Source organism: Aquarana catesbeiana, linkage group LG10 (assembly GCF_042186555.1).
Source record: "Aquarana catesbeiana isolate 2022-GZ linkage group LG10, ASM4218655v1, whole genome shotgun sequence".
Lineage (NCBI taxonomy): Eukaryota > Metazoa > Chordata > Amphibia > Anura > Ranidae > Aquarana > Aquarana catesbeiana.
Window position 1 is genome coordinate 55440187 of NC_133333.1, and position 20626 is coordinate 55460812.

The 20626-nt window shown below is 42.4% G+C and overlaps 1 protein-coding gene across 1 annotated transcript in view; it reads right to left on the minus strand.

Moving 5' to 3' along the window:
* Positions 1 to 20626, minus strand: part of LOC141110700 (cathepsin D-like) — a 105161-nt gene that overhangs the window by 55041 nt on the left and 29494 nt on the right. The window contains exon 2 of the mRNA XM_073602211.1: positions 17146 to 17290. Coding sequence (XP_073458312.1) covers positions 17146 to 17290 — 145 coding nt within the window. The remainder of the gene's footprint in view (positions 1 to 17145; positions 17291 to 20626) is intronic.

Here is a 20626-nt window from a genome sequence, read left to right on the forward strand (position 1 = left end):
TAAAATACTAATTTAAACACTAAGGAGAGAGAGGGGGAGGAGAAAAGAAGAAGGAAAAGTACACACTAATTAGATTAAAATGGGGCTGACTTGATACACTTATTTAGATAGTAGACACAAGGACTAAAGCACATGAATAGCACTAAAAGGTTGTTGGAGGGTGGGGGAGGGAGGGTGGTTTGGGAACCATGGAGCAAGGGTGGAAAGGGATGTATGGTAGAGGTGAGGTTATAAAGAAAGTGTGTAGTGTGGAGGTCAGAGGTAAAGCCCCTAGGGTATTCCCAGCTGGGTTAAGAGGGGGGGTAGAGGGTATAGGGGGTGGAGGGTAGGGGGGAAAGGGGGGGAGGGGGGTGGAGAGAGAGAATGGAAGAGGGAGAAAGGGGAGGTAGGGAAAGGGAGGGAGGGGGAGGCACATCACAATCAAACAGTAGAAAATATCACAAACACAAGCTTTGCTATACATATTTTTTTACGTTCCACCATCGGTAGGCGGGAAAAAATGGGTAATTTATATGGATATGTATCTTACGTTTGCAAGTTCCTGGGGACAGGTGACACCCAGAAGGGCAAAGGCGCCTTGATCCACTCTTTTTACTCTTATTTTTGTGTTTACCATGCACAGTTTCTGATTTGTCCCACGCAATGTTTAATGTGAAGAGTAGGGGTATAACATTAATGACACGGAATGTGAGGAGATTGGGGGAAAAGGACAAAAGAAGTGCAATATTTAAATATTTGGATAAAATGAAACCCCAGATAATTTGTTTGCAAGAAACACACATGCGCCCCGACTCTGTCTACCTTCTGTACTCATGGAAATACCCGACACAGTTTCATTCCATGTACACCTCATACTCGAGGGGAGTTAGTATAATGGTCTCAACCGATGTATCCTTTGAGTGTATCCAACAGAGGGTGGACAAGGAGGGAAAATGTATTTTTCTGTATTGCAATCTCAATGGACTAGTATGTATTATTGTTTCAATCTATATTCCTCCACCGTTCTCAACATCCCCTCTTAGAAGCTCAGCTCAATTTATGGCCCTATATCCAGACGTTCCAGTGTTAGTACTGGGGGATTACAATAATACCTTGGATAATTCCCAGGATAGAATGTCCTTGACATCCAGAGGGGTGAGACAGATAGCTGGGAAGATGGCTTTCACCTCCTTACTCTTGGAACTGGGACTCCGAGATGTCTGGCGAGAGAGGCATGAAGAGGACAGATGTTATTGATGCTACTCTGCAACACATGATGGATTTTCCCGTATTGACTTGGGTTTAAGGAATGAGGTACTTATGCAGCGGATAGTGGACTCGGCCTATGAGCCACACCTACTATTCGATCACTCCCCATTCTGGGTACGGCTGGATGTTACTGTAGCATCGGACTGCCCATTGTGGAAAGTGAATCCCTTTTGGTTAACTCTGCTCCCGTCAGCAGACAGAACGAGAGAGGCATTGCGGGAATTTTTGCATTTTAACAGGGGATCTGCTAGCGCAGCGGTAGTATGGGATACACTCAAAGCATTCTTAAGGGGATATTTTATCAGAGAGATTGCGGGAGTCAAAACTCGGTCCAGGGAATGGGAAAGTAGGATACGGGATGAAGTGAAAGCGAGAGAACAGGCCCTAATAGCTGACCCATCTCAATTTAACCTTGATTCCTGGATGGAGGTACAAGCAATGTATAATTCGGTTTTGTTGTCTGTAGCGGAGAAGAGGAGATATTTTCAGCAACAGAGCTACTTTGAAGAAGGGGAAAACACCGGCCGCCTTCTTGCCCTCATAGCCAGAGAGCAGCGGGAATCCACTAATATCATGGCGATAAGGGCAGAATCTGGGGAGAAGCAGACTCTTAGCTCGGAAATTTTAAATAACTTTCAGCGGTTCTATAAGGACTTATACTCCTCCAAAATTAGCTATAATCCATCTGATTTGGCGCAATTTTTACAAGCCTGCCTGTTTCCACGGCTATCTGAGGCGGACAGGGAAATGTTGAACTCTCCAATCACATTGGTGGAATTTGCAGAGGCATTGGAGGGGGCATCACATCATAAATCCCCAGGCCCAGATTGGATACCAGTGGAGGTATATTCTCACTACAGAGAGGAACTCCTATCACCTCTGCTACAGGCTACAACGGAGGCAGAGGAAGTAGGCAGCCTACCAGATAGCATGCAAGAGGCAATAATAACAGTACTCTCAAAATCAGGAAAAGATAGGCTCCTATTGGACTCTTATCGTCCAATATAGCTTTTTGCTAGAGTCTTGGCCAAGAGGCTATCCCAAGTAATTGGCAAGCTGGTCCACTGTGATCAGTCTGGCTTTATACCCACTCGTTCTACTGCCGATAACATAAGGCAACTATAGATGAATATACAGGTGCCGGTGGATAATCCCGGGGTAGGGCCATTCTGTCTCTGGACGCTGCAAAAGCGTTTGATAGTGTGGAATGGCCCTACCTCTTGGAAACACTGCCAAGATTTGGAGTAGGGAATAAATTTATAGCATGGGTAAAGGTGCTTTACTCTAAGCCTAGAGCCAGACTGCTTATTAACAATAACCTCTCCTTTCCATTTGTGCTATATAGAGGCACCCGACAGGGATGCCCATTGTCTCGATTGATGTTCGCCCTGGTGGTAGAGCACCTGGCCATATTGATCCGTAATGCCCCGGAGGTGGCAGGGTTTCGTAGGGGCCAGAGGGAAGAAAAGATATCTTTATATGCAGATGATGCGCTTATATATTTAGGCGACACTGCCACCTCATTGCGAGCAGTGATGGAGATAATAGGGGATTTTGGAAGTTTTTCAGGCTTTACCATCAACTGGTCAAAAACAACTTTGATGCCCATAGACCAGATGAAGGAACAGCTACCAGAGGGGGGAGAACAAATAGTTATAGTCAACAGCTTTAATTATCTGGGAGTGATGGTATCCCCGGACCATCACTCCCAGTATCTTCAGCTAAATCTGGGTCCACTGTTGGCTAGACAGAAAGTGAAATGTAACAGCTGGTGTAAGCTTCCATTATCAGTAATAGGACGAGCAAATTTAATAAAAATGGTATGGGCTCAGCAGCAATTGTATGTCTTCCACAATTCCCCAATGTGGATCTCAAACAAATGGTTTAAGCAAATCGATACATTGATGAGGGAATTAATATGGAAAAAAATGGCAGCTAGGATCAGTTTAGCCATATTGCAATATGAAAAAGGATAGAGGAGGACTGGCGGTACCCCATTCCAAAATGTATTTATTGGCCTCACAGATACAGCAGATGGCAGGTGAGGACCCCATATGTAAATTGGTGACCATATCGGACCCCGCATTAGAGGCGGCCTCCCATATGGAGATGGATTTACCAAGCATGAATGGTTCAGAACCTATGAGTATCCTACTCAAAAGGGTATGGGGGGAGACCCAGAAAGCGCTGAAACTAAAGGGTATGCTCCCCTTCACCTCGATATGGAGCAATAAAAGATACCCAGAGGTACAGGAACTGCAGGGCTTCACCCCCTGGAAAGAGAGGGGGATCCAGTTCTTTGCACAGCTGTATGAGAGGGAGGTGCTAAAGACATATGAACAGCTATGTAGGGAATTTCAGTTAAACCCCAGGAGCTTCTATCAATATCTTCAACTGCGCCACGCGTTGCTGGCACAACAAACAACACACTCCTTGACAGTATCAACATCACCTTTGCTGAGAGAAGTTTTTGCAGCAGATACTAGGAAAGGACTAATATCAAAAATTTATAGGGAATTGCTGTCCTCAGTCCAGGACCATGCCTCGTTAAAATGTCGAAACAAATGGGTGGAGGATATAGGGGAGATAGAGGGAAACCAATGGGAAATGGCACTTGAATCTATACCAGCGTTATCGGCATCCCACAGATTGTCACAACTGTTTATTTTGCGCAGGGCATACAGAACACCAGTGCAGTTATATAAATGGGGAGGAAGAGACTCTCCCTTGTGCCCTAAATGTAGAACACATAAGGGGGACTTTATACACCTAATTTGGAGGTGCCCAAAACTACACAGATACTGGGAAGAAGTCTCCCAGTGTATTACTAGACTAGCACAGATACCTGTCCCTCTAAACCCGGTGGTGTACCTACTTGGTGCCATAGATGCAGAAATGTTCCCAAGAGGAATGTATTACATGCAGATTGATGTATCTAGCCAAAAAACTTATTGCAAAACACTGGATGGCACCAATGGTACCCACGGGGCGGCAGTGGATCTCCTACGTAAACTCCTTGCTTCCTAGAGAGCGATTGACGTACAGTCGTAGGAGAGAAAAGGGCAAATTTGAAATTTTATGGCAATCATAGCTGGGGATGCTGATCTAGCACCATCTCAACTGGTAGTGGAAAGACTCCAGATGTAGAACTCTGGGGGAGGCGCAGGAGAGGGAAGGGCCGAGGGGAGAGGAAAAGAATGGCCTGAAGGAGTAAAGGTCGAATATAGAGAAGAGAAAAGGGCAGAAAGGGGGGAAAAAAATGAGTTACAGTGACTAGATACTAAGAAACACAGGTGATGGATGTAGCCATGGGGATAGAGGGGAGGGGGAAAGGGAGAAAAGGGGAAAAGAATATAAAGTGATATGATATAGAAGCAAATACACAAGATTTAAATAGAAAAGTGCACAGATGTAAGATTGGGCATGTTTACTCTATGTGTAATGTTTTATTGAACAAAATGCACGAATGATATGTATTATGAGAATCATTTTCTTAAGTAAAAAAAGTCTTGATCAAGAAATGCCTTAAATACATTTTCTCTCAATTAAGATGCTTGTTCTGCTCTTCCACTCCAGTGCTCTATGCCAGTGTTTCTCAACTCCAGTCCTCAAGGAGCCCCAACAGGTCATGTTTTCAGGCTGTCCATTATTTTGCACAGGTGATTTGATCAGTTTCACTGCCTTAGTAATTACCACAGCCATTTCATCTAAAGGGAAACCCTGAAAACATGACCTGTTGGGGCGCCTTGGGGACTGGAGTTGAGAAACACCGCTCTATGCAAGCAAACCTGAGAAATAACACCCCTCCTTACAAGTGTCCTCATACAGACTTGTTTTGCAGGGAAGAGAAGAGGTGCGTCAGACCAGTTTTGTAACTGAATATTGACTATCAAGTGCCCTATGTGTGTTGCCTACTGGACTGCACAGTCAAATTTAAAGTGATTCTAAAGGCCTTCAATGTGCAACTATCACCTCAGCCCCCCTAATACTTACCTAAGCCCAATGTTGATACAGCGATGTGCACGAGAGCTGAGGCTCTCCCGAGTCTCTCCTTCTTATGGACACAGAGAGCGGGGCTTGGGAGCAAGCAGGCACGAGTGCCCCTATAGCAAGCGGCTTGCTATGGAGGTACTCAGTAGGGGGGAACCAAGAAGAGGAGGCTGCTCTGTGCAAAGCCATTGCACAGAGGAGGTAAGTATGACATGTTTGTTATTTAGAAAAATAATATTATTTGCCTTTACAATCACTTTAAATACTTTGCACAACCGCTGTAAAAAGAAAGTGAAAGTAATACTATGAAAATGGAAGTTATTCGTATAATATCTATGCAACTGTCAGTTTCTGTGACTTTACTTGGGCTTGCCATCATAACATCTACAACCAAAAGAAAAAGTGCAGACCAGAACATGACATTTCTGACTTTGACTAGCATCTAGCAGTATCTTTAAGAAAAGCCAGCTTGTTGTGCAGCTTGGAACCATATAGCATTATTAAAAGAGCCTTCCTATTATAGCTTATTGTGCTTAAACAGGAAAAATTAAACTGGTAAGGTTTTTAACCCTTCCATACTCTATCTAAAAACTAAAAAACATTTTGTACTCAGCGTAAAATCCTTTTCTCGGAGTCCTTTGAGGAATATAGTGGGATTGTAATTAAGCAATGTAGAGTTTACTGTTCCATACAAGCGAAGTGGACACTAAGCACATAGAAGATGAAAGGCAGCCCCCTAGAAGCTATAACCCCTCAAGCTGTCCGAACAGGAAAAATAATAAATGCAGAAAGGGAGCTGCATCCCTAAATGGACTCACAGAAAAGGATTTTACACTGAGTATAAAGATCCTATTTTCTGTCTTGTCCATTGAGGGATATAACTTGGAGATAATTAGGCAAAGTTGGGACGTCCAGAAACAGTTCAGACAGAGGGCGGCATGCCAAAACAACACAGCCGAACCAGCCCACATAAGGCAATAAACACCCACATGCAGAAGTATTTGGCCGAAACTATTATCTGCAGAAGGCAGACACTTGGATTTTGTAAAACTTGGAAAATGTGTGAACAATAGACTGGGTCTCAGCCTTACAGATGTGAGTCACAGAGGCCTGATGACAAAAGACCCAAGAGGTACTTACTGCTCTTGTGGAGTGGGCTTTAATGGGAAAGAAGCACTTTATCATGCAATTCATAGGCCTTCATAACAACTTGTCTAATCCACTTGAATATAGAAACTGGAAGCTGGAGAATAGGTATTCCATCAGCCTTATAGAAGCAATGGCCAAGCCCTTTGCTGCATACACTAGCACTGACGTAACCTGCCCTCCTGAAACTTTCCAAGCAGTAAATCACAATGCAGATCTATTTGGAATCTGCTCACCTGAGTCCATTTAAGCACAGTAAGAATTGCTAAGCCCTGATGAAGAGGGAATTTATTTGGCCCCCAAAACGTGTTGGCTCTATTCTGCTATTAATCAATTTTACCATTAAATTACCTTGGACTCTTGGACATTTGTTTGGCACTCTCATTCGATTGTATTTACTAAGTGTAAGGAGTTAAGTGGGAGGGGTTTATAGCCTCAAATGGACTAACTCTTAGTTACTATGTGCCTAGGGTCCATTTATTTTGTAGATGACAGTAAAACCTACGTTGCTTAGTTATCATCAATCTGTGTCCCTTAGTTGACAAGAAGGTTCTGGCTATACATACACTTAAACCACCTCCGCCTGGCCAATGTATATATATAACTGTACGAGAGCAGTGTCGGTGCATGTGGATGTGCCCGTATGTCCTTCCACATCTCCCACTCATGTGCACTCTCAGAAGTGCACAGCAGTGCGATCTGTGACCACTGTGTCCATTATGGTGACACTGCACTGCTCTGGTGAGAGTATGTAAAAAAATGAAAAACAAATCTGAATTTTTTAATATATATATATATATATATATATATATATATATATATATATATATATATATATATATATGTATATAATTTCACCAGAGCAAGTGCAGTGTCACTACTATGTATCTGCACTTCTAGAACCAGGGGGACTCTTTTGTTCTGCCTTTCTCCAGCCTCCTGTACTTCTTGGCCAATGAACATGGTATTTCTGGGGGCAGCCATTTACCAGTAGGCTAGGATTGCTTGGCTTATAGGAACAGGGACTGCTATAGGTGATGCTACACTAAGCTATAATCCCTGACCACTCATACAGAAGCGACCACCATAGTATATTGGTTTTGACATAATCAGTTGATTTTTGTGATACAGTTGTACACAAGATAATATGGCTGGTAGATAATCAGTCCAAACAGTGAAGTCTTCAAAAGACTCAATATGCCTCTTACAAATACCTTTGGGATGTTTACTCTCCAAAATGTAATAATTATGTGGGTGTTTCAACTGTCCTAGTGCTCCAGGACCTCCAAAAATGTGATAGGTGGTCAGGAAATTAGATGTGTACTTTATGCCCCTAGAACGTCTGAAGGTGCTCTGTGGATTTTGGGCCCCTCTATGTGGCTGGGCCATGAAAAAGTCTCGGGGGAGTAGGAGAATGTGTTTTGGGATGCAATTGAAAAAATATGCCTATGATGTGTGTGAGATATAGCTTTTTACATGTCATTTTGAAATTATATTAACAGTAAAATATATAGATATATAGATGTATTAACAGTAAAAAAGTGAGGTCAGACCACATTGGCCACATAAAGGATTATGAAGGGAGGATGGTTACAGATGACACGGAGAAGGCAACTGTAGTAAATGCTTACTTCCACTCAGTTTTTACACAGAAAAGGAGGGGTATACTGACCATGACTGTATTGTTAGTGTAGTGGTGTGGACTGTAACCAGAAAATTTCGTACCTTCCATTGTTTTGAATATTGTTTGCCCCGTGATTATTCGGCAGTCAGTGACTTCATACCTGTGCGCCAGCGGAGTGAGTTATGAGGCGTATAGTCCTTCTGGAATCTGTTGCTATACATTCCCGTACCCTAAGACTACAAATCCCAGGGACCCTTGCAGTGGCCTGAAGGTTGCTGGGGGGATGATAAAAGGAGCTTAGGAAGCCCGGGCACGCTCTCTTCCTCCTGGGCCTGACATAAGACGTGCCTCTCTGTATGACAGAGAGAGGTCTACCACGCGGAACATTACTTCCACCGCAAGGCCTAAGAGGCCGGATCCTGTTACCCACTGACGGACATCGTGTTACTAGCATCATTTACAGCACCTACCCATCAGTGTGGACGTGTGGGGAAAGTCAATACAGAAGACGGAGACAGAGGAGCTGCTGCCAGAGTGTCACCACCCATGTTCCTGTCCAGAAGACATCGAAACTATTTGGGTTGGTGAGAGAGCAACTTGCTCAATCTTTACCTATCCACTACCACCAATACCAAACACAGTGCGCATACATCTTTACCCAAGACCACTTTACTGAATTGCAGGAACTCTGTACTCAGAAGCCTTAGGCCTATACTACTTGGAATTTATTGTTTCATCTGCCACCAAACGGATTACAATTAACAAGCTCCAACTAGCTAGCGAAGAATAACAGATCTGCCACATGGAACTCTACTGCCATCGCTTGTAGGAAACCTGTATCCATATATATATATATATATATATATATATATATATATATATATATATATAAATAAATAATACCAGCGGGAGATTAGCTCTCCCATGAATATAGCATAGGCTGTTTAGATTGCATTTATATCAGTGTGGCCACAAGTGTAGTTAACTGAAACATCCACTGGAAGGTGACCTAGGATCTGAATATAGTGTACCTTTGTGTATATAACATTATTTATTGTTCAACCATTGTTGGGTTTGGGAGGAGTCTGTTTGCTGAGTTGGCGCTGTTATCACAGCTCAGCGGATTTACTTTCTTTGTACAATAACTTTTTCCTATTTGATTCAAGTAAAACATTTCAGAACATTATGCTGTTGAGTTGCTTGATTCTTGCTTTATAGTATTAACAGGATGTCTGAACCTAGAGTGTCAGGTGGATTGGAAGGTTCACTTGGTCATGGTAGTGCAGATGAGCGGGTAATTCTTAGCAGTCCTCAAGGGGGCAGTGCTACATTAGTAACACGTCACAAGTAGTACCCTTGTGCCTAACAGAGGCCGGTGTCCAGAAAAGACTAGAAAAGCTTAACACATATAAATCACCAGGGATGGATGGCTTACATCCATGAGTCCTCAAAGAACTCAGTCAGGTCATAGCCAGACCATTATTTCTAACCTTTATGGACAGCATATTGACAAAATGGTACCAGCTGATTGGAGAAAAGCCCATGTGGTACCAATATTCAAAAGGGCAGAGACATATACCTGGAAACTACAGGCCAGTCAGCCTAACATCAATAGTAAGTAAACCGTTGGAGGGGATGATAAGGGACCATATCCAAGAATTTGCTGAAGAAAATAGTATCATTAGCAGTAATCAGCATGGGTTTACGAAGTGTCATTCCTGCCAGACCAATCTGTTAACATTCTAGGAGGAAGTGAGCTGCCATCTAGATAGGGGAAGGCCTGTGGATGTGGTTTATCTGAATTTTGCAAAAGCATTTGATACAGTTCCCCATAAACACTTAATCTATAAACTAATGCCTGTAGGCATGGACCATAGGGTTTGTTCTTGGAAAGAAAACTGGTTACAGAGGTGAGTCCAAACGATGGTAATAAATAACGTGTACTCAGACTGGTCTGGAGTGGTAAGTGGGGTATCTCAAGGCCATGTATTGGGACCAATTCTGTTTAATTTATTCATAATTGATATAGAGGTTGGTATAAATAGCTCAAAACCCAGGACACAAAAATAAGCAGGGCAATAACTTTACATCAGGATATAGAAATTTTACAGGAAGACCTGAGTAAAATAATGGGGTGGGCAACTACATGGCAAATGAGGTTTAATGTTAAGAAATGTAAAGTAATGCACTTGGGGGGGTAAAAATATAAACGCAAACTACTCACTAGGGGGAGAGCCTCTGGAAGAATCAAGGATGGAGAAAGATCTGGGGATTCTGGTAGAAGACAGACTGAGCAATATCATGCAATGTCAAGCAGCAGCAAGCAAAGTCAGCAGAATATTACCATGCATAAAAAAGGGAATTTACTCCAGAGATAAAACTATAATCTTGCCACTTTATAAAACTCTGGTTCGGCCACATCTAGAGTTTTCCATCCAGTTCTGGTCACCAGTCCTCAGGAAGGATCTCTAGGAAGGAAAGAAGGACTCTACTTGTCCGCCTCACAGAAGTAGCAAGAGCCTCAGATTCTAGTCTAAAATGGTTTGCATCCTTCTTAGAGAATCGCTCTCAGACAGTGAAACTAGGAGCATTCACCTCTGAAACCCGGACAATCTCCTGTGGAGTCCCTCAGGGTTCACCCTTGTCGCCAGTGCTATTCAAAATCTACATCCGCCCACTCCTCAAAATCATCAAAAAATCGGACCTCTGCTTCCACTCATACGCTGACGACACCCAAATCTACTTTCGCATCACCGGACAATAAGACCACCATCAACATTTAGAGAAATGCCTCACTTGGATAGATGACTGGATGACCATTAGCTCCCTCAAACTCAACGGGTCAAAAACAGAACTCCTTCTCCTACACGCTAACCAAAATCCCAAGACCAAGACACCATCTTTGGACAGACCATCTCTCCAAGCACCAAAGCCAAGAGTCTCGGAGTTATCTTTGACCCAGAAATGACAATGGATGCACAAATAGGATCAGTAGTTAGCGGATCTCACCATCTCCTCCGCCTGGTACGCAGACTCATCCCCTTCATCCCAGAAGAGGACAAAGCAGCAGTAGTTGGAACAATCATCAATTCCCGCCTCGACTACGCAAATTCGCTCTACATAGGATTACCCCAATATCAGCTTGCGCGCCTACAGGCCATCCAAAACGCAGCGGCAAGACTGCTAACAGGAAAAAAACCCTGGGAGTCCATTTCCCCATCCCTGAGGAGCCTACATCGGCTAACCGTAAAGAATCGGATCACATTCAAGACCCTCTGCCTCACCCACAAATGCATACAAGGTAACGCCCCTCAATGCCTCCGAGAGAAAATAAAACACTACACACCCAATCGCAATCTGCGATCATGTAACCAAAACCTCCTCCTCATTCCCAAATACCGCTACAAAGCAAAGGGAGAACGAAGATTTGCAGTCCAGGGACCTCGGCTATGGAACACTCTTCCGACTCACATCCGCATGGAAGAAAACCATCTGGCCTTCAGGAAAAAACTGAAGACCTTCCTCTTCTAAGAAGCTGAAAACACAAATTGCATTTAGCACCTTGAAGCGATTCAGTTCGCATTTGCAGTGCTTTACAAATCATTCATTCATTCATTCATTCAGGATGTGCTGGAGCTGGAGAAAGTCCAGAGAAAGGCAACAAAATGAATAAGGGGACTGGAGGACCACAGTTACGAGGAACGACTACAAGCACTAAATGTATTCTTCATGGGGATGAGATCGCTTGAGAGGAGATATGATAGTGGTATACAAATACCTCAATGGTGATCCCAGGGTAGGAAGAAAACTTTTCAATCCCAGGGAGTGTAATTCCCTGTACACATGATAGGATTTTCCGACAACAAATGTTCGATGGGAGCTCATTGTCGGAAATTCCGATCCTGTGTAGGCTCCATCGAACATTTTCCGTCGGAAGTTCCGACAAACAAAATTTGAGATCTGGATGTATCGTGTGTATGCAAGAGAAGTTTGAGCCAACATCCGTCGGAAATAAATCCAGGATTTTGTTGTCGGAAAATCCTATCGTGGGTACAGGGCATAAGAGTACACGGAGCCACACAATGAGATTGGAAATGAAGTGGTTTATTCATAAGCTGCGTAGGGGGTTTTTCACTGTCAGGGTGATAAGAATGTGGAACGCTCTTCCACAGTTGGTGGTGTCAGCGGGAAGTATTGATATTTTTAGAGAACACAACATACAGGGTTATGGGAAATAATTATCATTGGTACACATACACCTACACAGGTTTAACTGGATGGACTATTGCCTTTATTCAACTCTACCTATCTACTATGGCCAGGCCATTTTTTGTGTTATGCCACTGTGTTATTTTAACTGACAATCCCTTGGTCATGCAATGCTGTACCCAAATTAAATTTATGACGTTTTCTCACAAATAAAGCCTTCTTTTGGTGCTATTTTATCAATTCTGGGTTTTTTATTTTTTGTGTATTAACAAAAAAGTCCAACAATTTTGGAAAAAAGCTATTTTTTTACTTTCTGCTATAAAACATATCAAATAAAAAAATGTCTTCATAAATTTAGGCCAATACATATTCTGCTACATATTTTTGGTAAAAAAAAATCCCTATAAGCGTATATAGATTGATTTGCGCAAACGTTATAGTGTCTGTAAACTAGGGGATATATACTGGAATCTTTATTTATTTTTTTATACTAGTAATGGCAATGATCAGTGACTTACAGTGGGACTGCAATATTGCAGCGGACGCTAACTGACATTTTTGACACTTTTTGGGAACCACTAATACAGTGATCCGTGCTAAAAATATGCACTGTCAATGTACTAATGACACTGGCTGGGAAGGGGTTAAAAATCTAGGGTGATCAAAGAGCTAAATGTGTGCCTAACCTGTGTTTGTATGTATTATATGTGGTGTTTTTACCATGGGATGTGATGGATTTTTTTCCCACTTTGCAGGAAAAGAAAATTCATCACTTCCCCCTGTCAGGAGGGAGCTCTGCATTGTTTACATATGCAGAGCTCCATCCATCCTCTCTCCATGATGATCAGCGGGTGCTGGCAGTTATCCATTGGCACCTTCCTTTGGCTGATTGGCTTCTGCTGTGACTAATAATAACTGAAGGGCGTGCCAGCGGCATGCGCGCGCCCCCTACCTGGAAGTGCAGAATCACCTATATATACGTTATTCTGCACAGAACAGCTGCCCTGTAGCAATAAATCTGTTTGTAAACTCTATAACGTTCATGCAGTCTAAATAATATACACTGATTTGGGTTAATTTTCATCAGAATACATTTTTTCCTAAATTCACAAAGAAAGATTATTTAGTTTGAAAATGTTTATATAGCAAAAATAAAAATAGAACACTGGTGATCAAATATCACCTAAAGAAAGCTCAATTTGTCTCAAAAAATGATCTAGCATTCATTTAGGTAAAGTATTGCATGGCTGAGTAATTGTCATTCCATTTTTGTGCTGAAAAATGAAAAATGGCCTGGACTGGAAGGGAGTGAAACAGTCCGGACTTGAAATAGTGACAAGTGAAGTGGTATGAAAAGCAGGATATTTGGTGAATTTCATTTTTTTAAATTTTACTTTGTACATTTATACAGACTTGTCCACTCTGTAGAGAACCATAATATTGTATGAATCATGGGTATGGGAAACCCTACATTATGTGATAATCAGAAAGAGCAATACCCAAATGCCAAACATTTATATATTGGTTGATTCCCCTGTTTTCATTATTCTTGAACCTAAATATACCCAATATTACTTCTATCCTTTCAGGAATATTTCTTAAGGGTTTGTAAACCCTTAAATATATATACACTGAAGTGACTAGCCTCAGGCGATATTTAGAGATTAAACAAATCCTCCTACATATGTTGTACCTGTTTATCTGCAGCCCTCCCTTCTTTACAACCTCCTAAAACACACAGATCAAAGGCTGTGTCTCAACAGTAGAAAGCAAGGGTGGATCTGACATTACACGCACTGCACAGATAGAGCACAAACCTCAGTGAAACCTGAAATCTAAGTGGAGGCAATGGACATACCGCCCTCTACACAGTCCTATAGGTAAATATACACAACTAATGCCGCATACACACGAGAATGTCCGACAGAAAAAGTTGGACGGAAGCTTTTCTTCGTATATTCCGATCGTGTGTATGCCTCATCTGACTTTTTTTTTCAAAAATTCTGACGGACCTAGAAATGGAACATGTTCTAAATATTTCCGACGGAACCAATTCCTATCGGGAAAACCGCTCGTCTGTATGCTGTTCCGACAGACCAAAAACGACGCATGCTCTGAAGCAAGTACGAGACGGAAGCTATTGGCTACTGGCTATTGCACTTCCTTTTTCTAGTCCCGTCATACGTGTTGTATGTCACCGCGTTCTGGATGGTCGGACTTTGGTGTGACCGTGTGTATGCAAGACCGCTTGAGCGGAATTTCGTCGGAGTTCCATCAGAGAAACCTTCGGAGTTTATTCCGACGGCAAAACCGGTCGTGTGTACGCGGCATGAGGCTGTCTCAGCAACTGTGTGGTGGAGTGAGGGTGGGTCATCACCCAGATGCTATAGAGTCGGGTTGGAGTATTATCAGTGACTCATGCAGATAGCAGAGGGAGGAGAAAGCTTAAAGAAATGACACTTGGTGCTTTGGAATAAAGCTACTAAAAACTAATGAAGGATATGCTTTGTTCATTTTTCACGCAAGAGGTTTACAACAACTTTAATGCTATAGCCATATGTGATGGGGCTGCATAGAAAAAACAATTAAGTGCCCCTGTCTCTCCAAGCTACATCTGAAAAGCATTTCTCCTAACGATACAAAATACTAATAGCTTTTATAGTATAAAGGTTTCCATTACTATTTATCTATCAGTGCTAGGAACTCTGTGCTTCTGGGTTTCCTACATACTGACACTTGAATAAATGATCATACATTTTCAGCCATTGTGGCTGAAATTAAAGCAGGTCAGATACTGTGTCCGGCCCCCTAATCTACATGTAGGGCGCCAGACGCATGGATTCCAATGGTTTTTTTTTTTTTTTTTTGAAGCACATGATTAGAGCCTGAGGCTCAAAAAAGGATAGGCTTGGGGCGAAGAGCACTGAGCCCTGAGCCTACCCAGTTGCGAATTAATATTCACTATTGTCTTTCTGCTTCTCCTCCTGGCCAATCAGGAAGCGGGAGGAGCGGGATCAGCCAAGAGGAGAAGCGATCATATTGACCAGGCAGTGGGGAAAATGTACAGGAAGATCCGGGACTCGGGAGATGGCCACCCAGAGCGATTTCTCAGTGCTCTGCATCAACGCCGATTGAGAGCCCGACCACATGAGTACCCCCCTCCTCCCGGCTGCAGCACCAGCCGCCACTGTCCCAAGGGTGTTCTATCGGGTTGAGGTAAGGACTCTGTGCAAGCCAGTCAAGTTCCTCCACCTCAAACTTGCTCATCCATGTCTTTATGGAACTTGCTTTGTGCACTGGTCCAAATCATTTGGTGGAGGGGAATTATGGTGCAGGGTTATTTTTCAGGGATTGGGCTTGGCCCCTTAGTTCCAATGAAGGGAAATCTTAAGGGTTCAGCATACCAAGACATTTTGGACAACTTCATGCTCCCAACTTTGTGGGAACAGTTTTGGGATGGACCCTTTCTGTTCTAACATGACTGTGCACCAGTGCACAAAGCAAGCTCCATAAAGATATGGATGAGCAAGTTTGGCATGGAGGAACTTGACTGGCCTACACAGAGTCCTGACCTCAACCCAATAGAACACCTTTAGGATGAATTAGAGCGGAGACTGAGAGCCAGGCCTTTTCATCCATATTGCCTGACCTCACAAATATGCTTCTGGAAGAATGGTCAAAAATTCCCTTAGACATATTGTTATAGCTGCAAAGGGTGGGCCAACTCAATATTGAACCCTATGGACGAAGACTGGGGTGCCATTAAAGTTCACGTGCATGTAAAGGCAGGTGTCCCAAAACTTTTGGTAATATAGTGTATGTCAACAGAAACTAGAAATTGCATAATGCCACTGGTCCAACTGACCAATGTAATACTTTGGTCATTAGGAAGTGCACCAAGTTGGAGCAATAATGAGTTCTTCCAACATCAGAAATGCTAGACAGATTTTGGAAAATCTATGAACAACCCTGACAATTCCTACCCACTTCTCAGGCGAGGGTAGGAGGTAGTGGCTGTGCATGTGCTACTTCTTCTCTAAAAGCTGATGTATGGCCACAATTTATTGTACATTTGCTTAGTAAAAATAAGTTACCTCTAATTAAGTGTGCCCCATCTCCAAATGCTGCAGTGTTTGGTAAATCTTTTACATTTTATTCAGCCCACATTGTCCTGTTGGGACCAAACAACCAATGATAAGACTTGTAATTCAGTACAGTATAGAAATTACAGGTGTTTGTTCTTTCGGCAACTCCTCCATCTAGAAAAAGCATTTTTTTCATTGAAAGCACCCTCCTCTAATCACAGAACACCTTACATTCATTGAAAGGCATTCATTTTGGCCATTCATCAGCTTTAACACTAGGTGGCCAACAATCATTGTAAGGTCCCCACAAGAATAGACAGACTCTATCTAATTCTCACTCTCAGAAAGACATCTGCCTATCTATGGCCAGAAAACTGAAGTTCTACAAAGCTCTGTATGCTTAAGGTTTGAGAGCCTATTTACACTCATCCATTTTGATACAGCAAATCTCATTCTTTCCTATGTGACTGGTTTACATTATGTGCTACAGTTTAGTATGACAAACAAAGGGAAACTCTGTGGGCCAATTCACACCTACATGTGTGCATTACCAAGGTATAGTGTAAATCCAGCTTCAATGTTCTCGCTATGTTTGAATGTTTTTTTCTCTGAGTGCTACAACTTCCACCAACAATACAAGAACCTTGGTAGATATATAGTTACCGCCCAGACTGGTCGTACTGTATGTGAAAGGGGTTTAAAATGGTAAAGCTCCTTAGGGACAAGGACTGATATGATATGGTTCTCTGTGAACAGCTACTGTATATAATTTAATACTTTGCAAAGGAAAAAGTAAATACTATGAAAGAACATTTTGTTTTCCGCCTTTTCAGTCTTACTCACATCCAAGTAGTTGATGAGCTTTTCGGGAACCTGTTTCAGCATTTGGTTTGGGACTTCATTTTCCAATGATCTGCTTCGGAGTTCATCTATGGTCATATGTTCGCTCAGTGTATGTCTGATTGACTGGAACTTCTTTAGGGGGATCCTGAAACGAAGAGTAGTTTAGAGTGATATTGTTAATTCATGAGCTTGCATTTTAAAGTCAACGGATTACATGAAGACAATTACTGGCAGAGCTTATTATCCTTGAGTGCATGATTCAGGACTATTTCTGAAATGAAGGAGGGGAGGAGAGAAATGTGTTTCAGGTAGCTTCTTCTTTGGGGTTCATCTCTCTCGTTTTGGTCCCACAACTTTTCCAAGTAACCCTTAGTAGGAAGGCAGTCCTATGGGACTCTGAGGAACAGTTTGTTATTCTATTTGCCAAAGGATTTGTATTTTTGTCCATTTAGTTCTGAGATTTACACAATTTTACTATACAGCACAGCATTGTTTGACAGGGTAAGAGACCTTATTTGTCTCTGCTACAAATAAGTAACACTTACTGGTCTTTTTTCTTTCTCGTACATCACGGGACACAGAGCCTCAGTAATTACTGATGGGTTATATAGGTATCACTAGGTGATTGGACACTGGCACACTCTAACCAGGAAGTTCAATCCCCTATATAATCCCTCCTCTATATAATCCCTCCCCTTACAGAGATACCTCAGTTTTTACGCCAGTGTCTTAGGTGTCCTGTGCTGAACTCCAAAGGGAATATCCTATATCTTATACTGGGGCAAGCCAGGCGAACCGGATCCATTTCAAAGTGTCCTTTCTAGGCCGAATTGGATGGTACCCGGGCCTCTTGTCCGAAGAAACGAGGTTTTACCTGTAACGCTTCCTCTTTTTAGAGAGCTGGACCCCGCATTTCAGAACATGGTTTTTCTAGCCTTTTTTCTGTCCGGGTGCTTTACAGGCCCAGAACTGCGGATCCCCCTATACGTAGGGGGACCCAGTCTCTGAAGGTTTTTCCAAACGGAGCCCACCGTGAGAGGTGAAGATTGGGTCTGTATAACAGAACCCTGCGGCTGGATAAGGTAAGGGAGATTCCACAGAATTTTTTAATTCAAGTAGGTTTCTCCTTTAACCACTTGACAACTGGACACTTAAACCCCCTTTCTAACCAGACCAATTTTCAGCTTTCTGTGCTCTCACATTTTGAATGACAATTACTCAGTCATGCAACACTGTACCCATATGAAATTTTTGTCCTTTTTTTCACACAAATAGAGCTTTCTTTTGGTGGTATTTAATCACCGTTGGTTTTTTTACTTTTTGCGCTATAAAAGAAAAAAGACTGAAAATTCGGTAAAAAAATGAAATTGTCTTTGTTTCTGTTATAAAATTTAGCAAATTAGTAATTTTTCTTCGTAAATTTTGGCCACAATTTATACTGCTACATATCTTTGGTAAAAATAAGTACAAATCGGTGTATATTATTTGGTCTTTGTGAAAGTTATAGAGTCTAAAAGCTATGGTGCCAATATCTGAAAGTTGATCACACCTGAATTACTGACGGCCTATCTATATTCTTGAGACCCTAACATGCTGGAAAAGTACAAATACCCCCCAAATGACCCCTTTTTGGAAAGAAGACATTCCAAGGTATTTAGTAAGAGGCATGGTGAGTTTTTTGAAGTTGTCATTTTTTCCCACAATTCTTTGCAAAATCAAGATTTTTTTTTTTCTTTTTTTTTTTCCCACAAAAATGTCATATTAGCAGGTTATTTCTCACACACCGCATATGCATACCACAAATTACACCCCAAAACACATTCTGCTATTACTCCTGATACGGCGATATCACATGTGTGAGACTTTTACACAGCGTGGCCACATACAGAGGCCCAACATGCAGGGGAGATCCAGGCGTTCTGGAGCACCCAGGTCAATTCTGAAATTTTCTCTCCTACATGTAAAAAACATCATTTATTTGCTAGAAAATTACATAGAACCCCAAAAGATTATATATGTTTTTTTTTGCAAAGACCCTAGAGAATACAATGGCGGTTGTTGCAACTTTTTATCTCACACGGTATTTGCGCAGCAATTTTTTGAACGCTTTTTTTTGGGGAAAAAAAAACAGTTTTGTGCTTTAAAAAAAACAAAACAGTAAAGTTGGCCCAATGTTTTTGCATAATGTGTAAGATGAAGTTACACTGAGTAAATAGATACCTAGCATGTCACCCTTCAAAATTGCACACGCTCATGGAATGGCGCCAAACTTCGCTACTTAAAAATCCCCATAGGCGACGCTTTAAAATTTTTTACTGGTTACATGTTTTGAGTTACAGAGGAGGTCTAGGGCCAAAATTATTGCTCTCGCTCTAACTTTCGCACCGATACCTCACATGTGTGGTTTGAACACCGTTTTCATATGTGGGTGGGTCTTACGTGTGCATTCGCTTCTGCATGCGAGCACACGGACAGGGGCGCTTTAAAAATTTTTTTTTTCTTTATATTGTTCATTTTACTTTATTTTGGTTTGACACTTTTTTCCAAAAAAAATTCTTTTTGATCACTTTTATTCCTATTACAAGGAATGTAAACATCCCTTGTAATAGGAATATGGCATGACAGGTCCTCTTTACAGTGAGATATGGGGTCAATAAGACCCCACATCTCACCTCTAGGCTGGAAAGCCTGAAATAAAAAAATTTAAAAAAACGATCCTGGCTTCGATCGTAGCGGTGAGTTGGTAGAAGCACCGGAGGGCGGATGGAGGGGGGGGGTCCCCTCTCGCCTCCCATAAGAACGATCAAGCAGTGGAACAGCCGCTATGATCATTCCTATGGTGTAGGGAATCGCCAGCTGAAAAAGCTGATATCTGAATGATGCCTGTAGCTGCAGGCATCATTCAGATATCCCCGCAAAAAGTCAAGGACGTCGTATGACGGCCGGCGGGCAGGAAGTGGTTAAAACACATTTTTTTTTTAACACAAAGTTGTCCATTTATACAATATTTCTAACACATAGCATGTACACATACCAAAAATGACACCCCAAAATAGATTCTCCTCCTGAGTACGGCGATATCACATGTGTGAGACTTCCACAGCCTGGCCACATACAGAGGCCGAGTACAGCTGAGTATGGCTGCGCATGGCAGGGTATCGCCGAGTATGACTGGGTATGGCCAGGTATTGCAGAGTATGGCTGGGTATTGCAGGGTAGTGCAGGGTAGTGCAGGGTATTGCGGAGTATTGCAGAGTATTGCGGGGTATTGCAGGGTATTGCAGAGTATTGCGGGGTGTTGCAGAGTATTGCGGGGTGTTGCGGAGTAGTGCAGAGTATTGCAGAGTGTTGCGGAGTAGTGCAGAGTATTGCAGAGTATTGCGGGATGTTGCGGAGTAGTGCAGAGTATTGCAGAGTATTGCACTTCCTCCCTCCCCTCCCCCCTTCCTCCCTCCCCTCCCCCGGAGTAGTGCAGAGTATT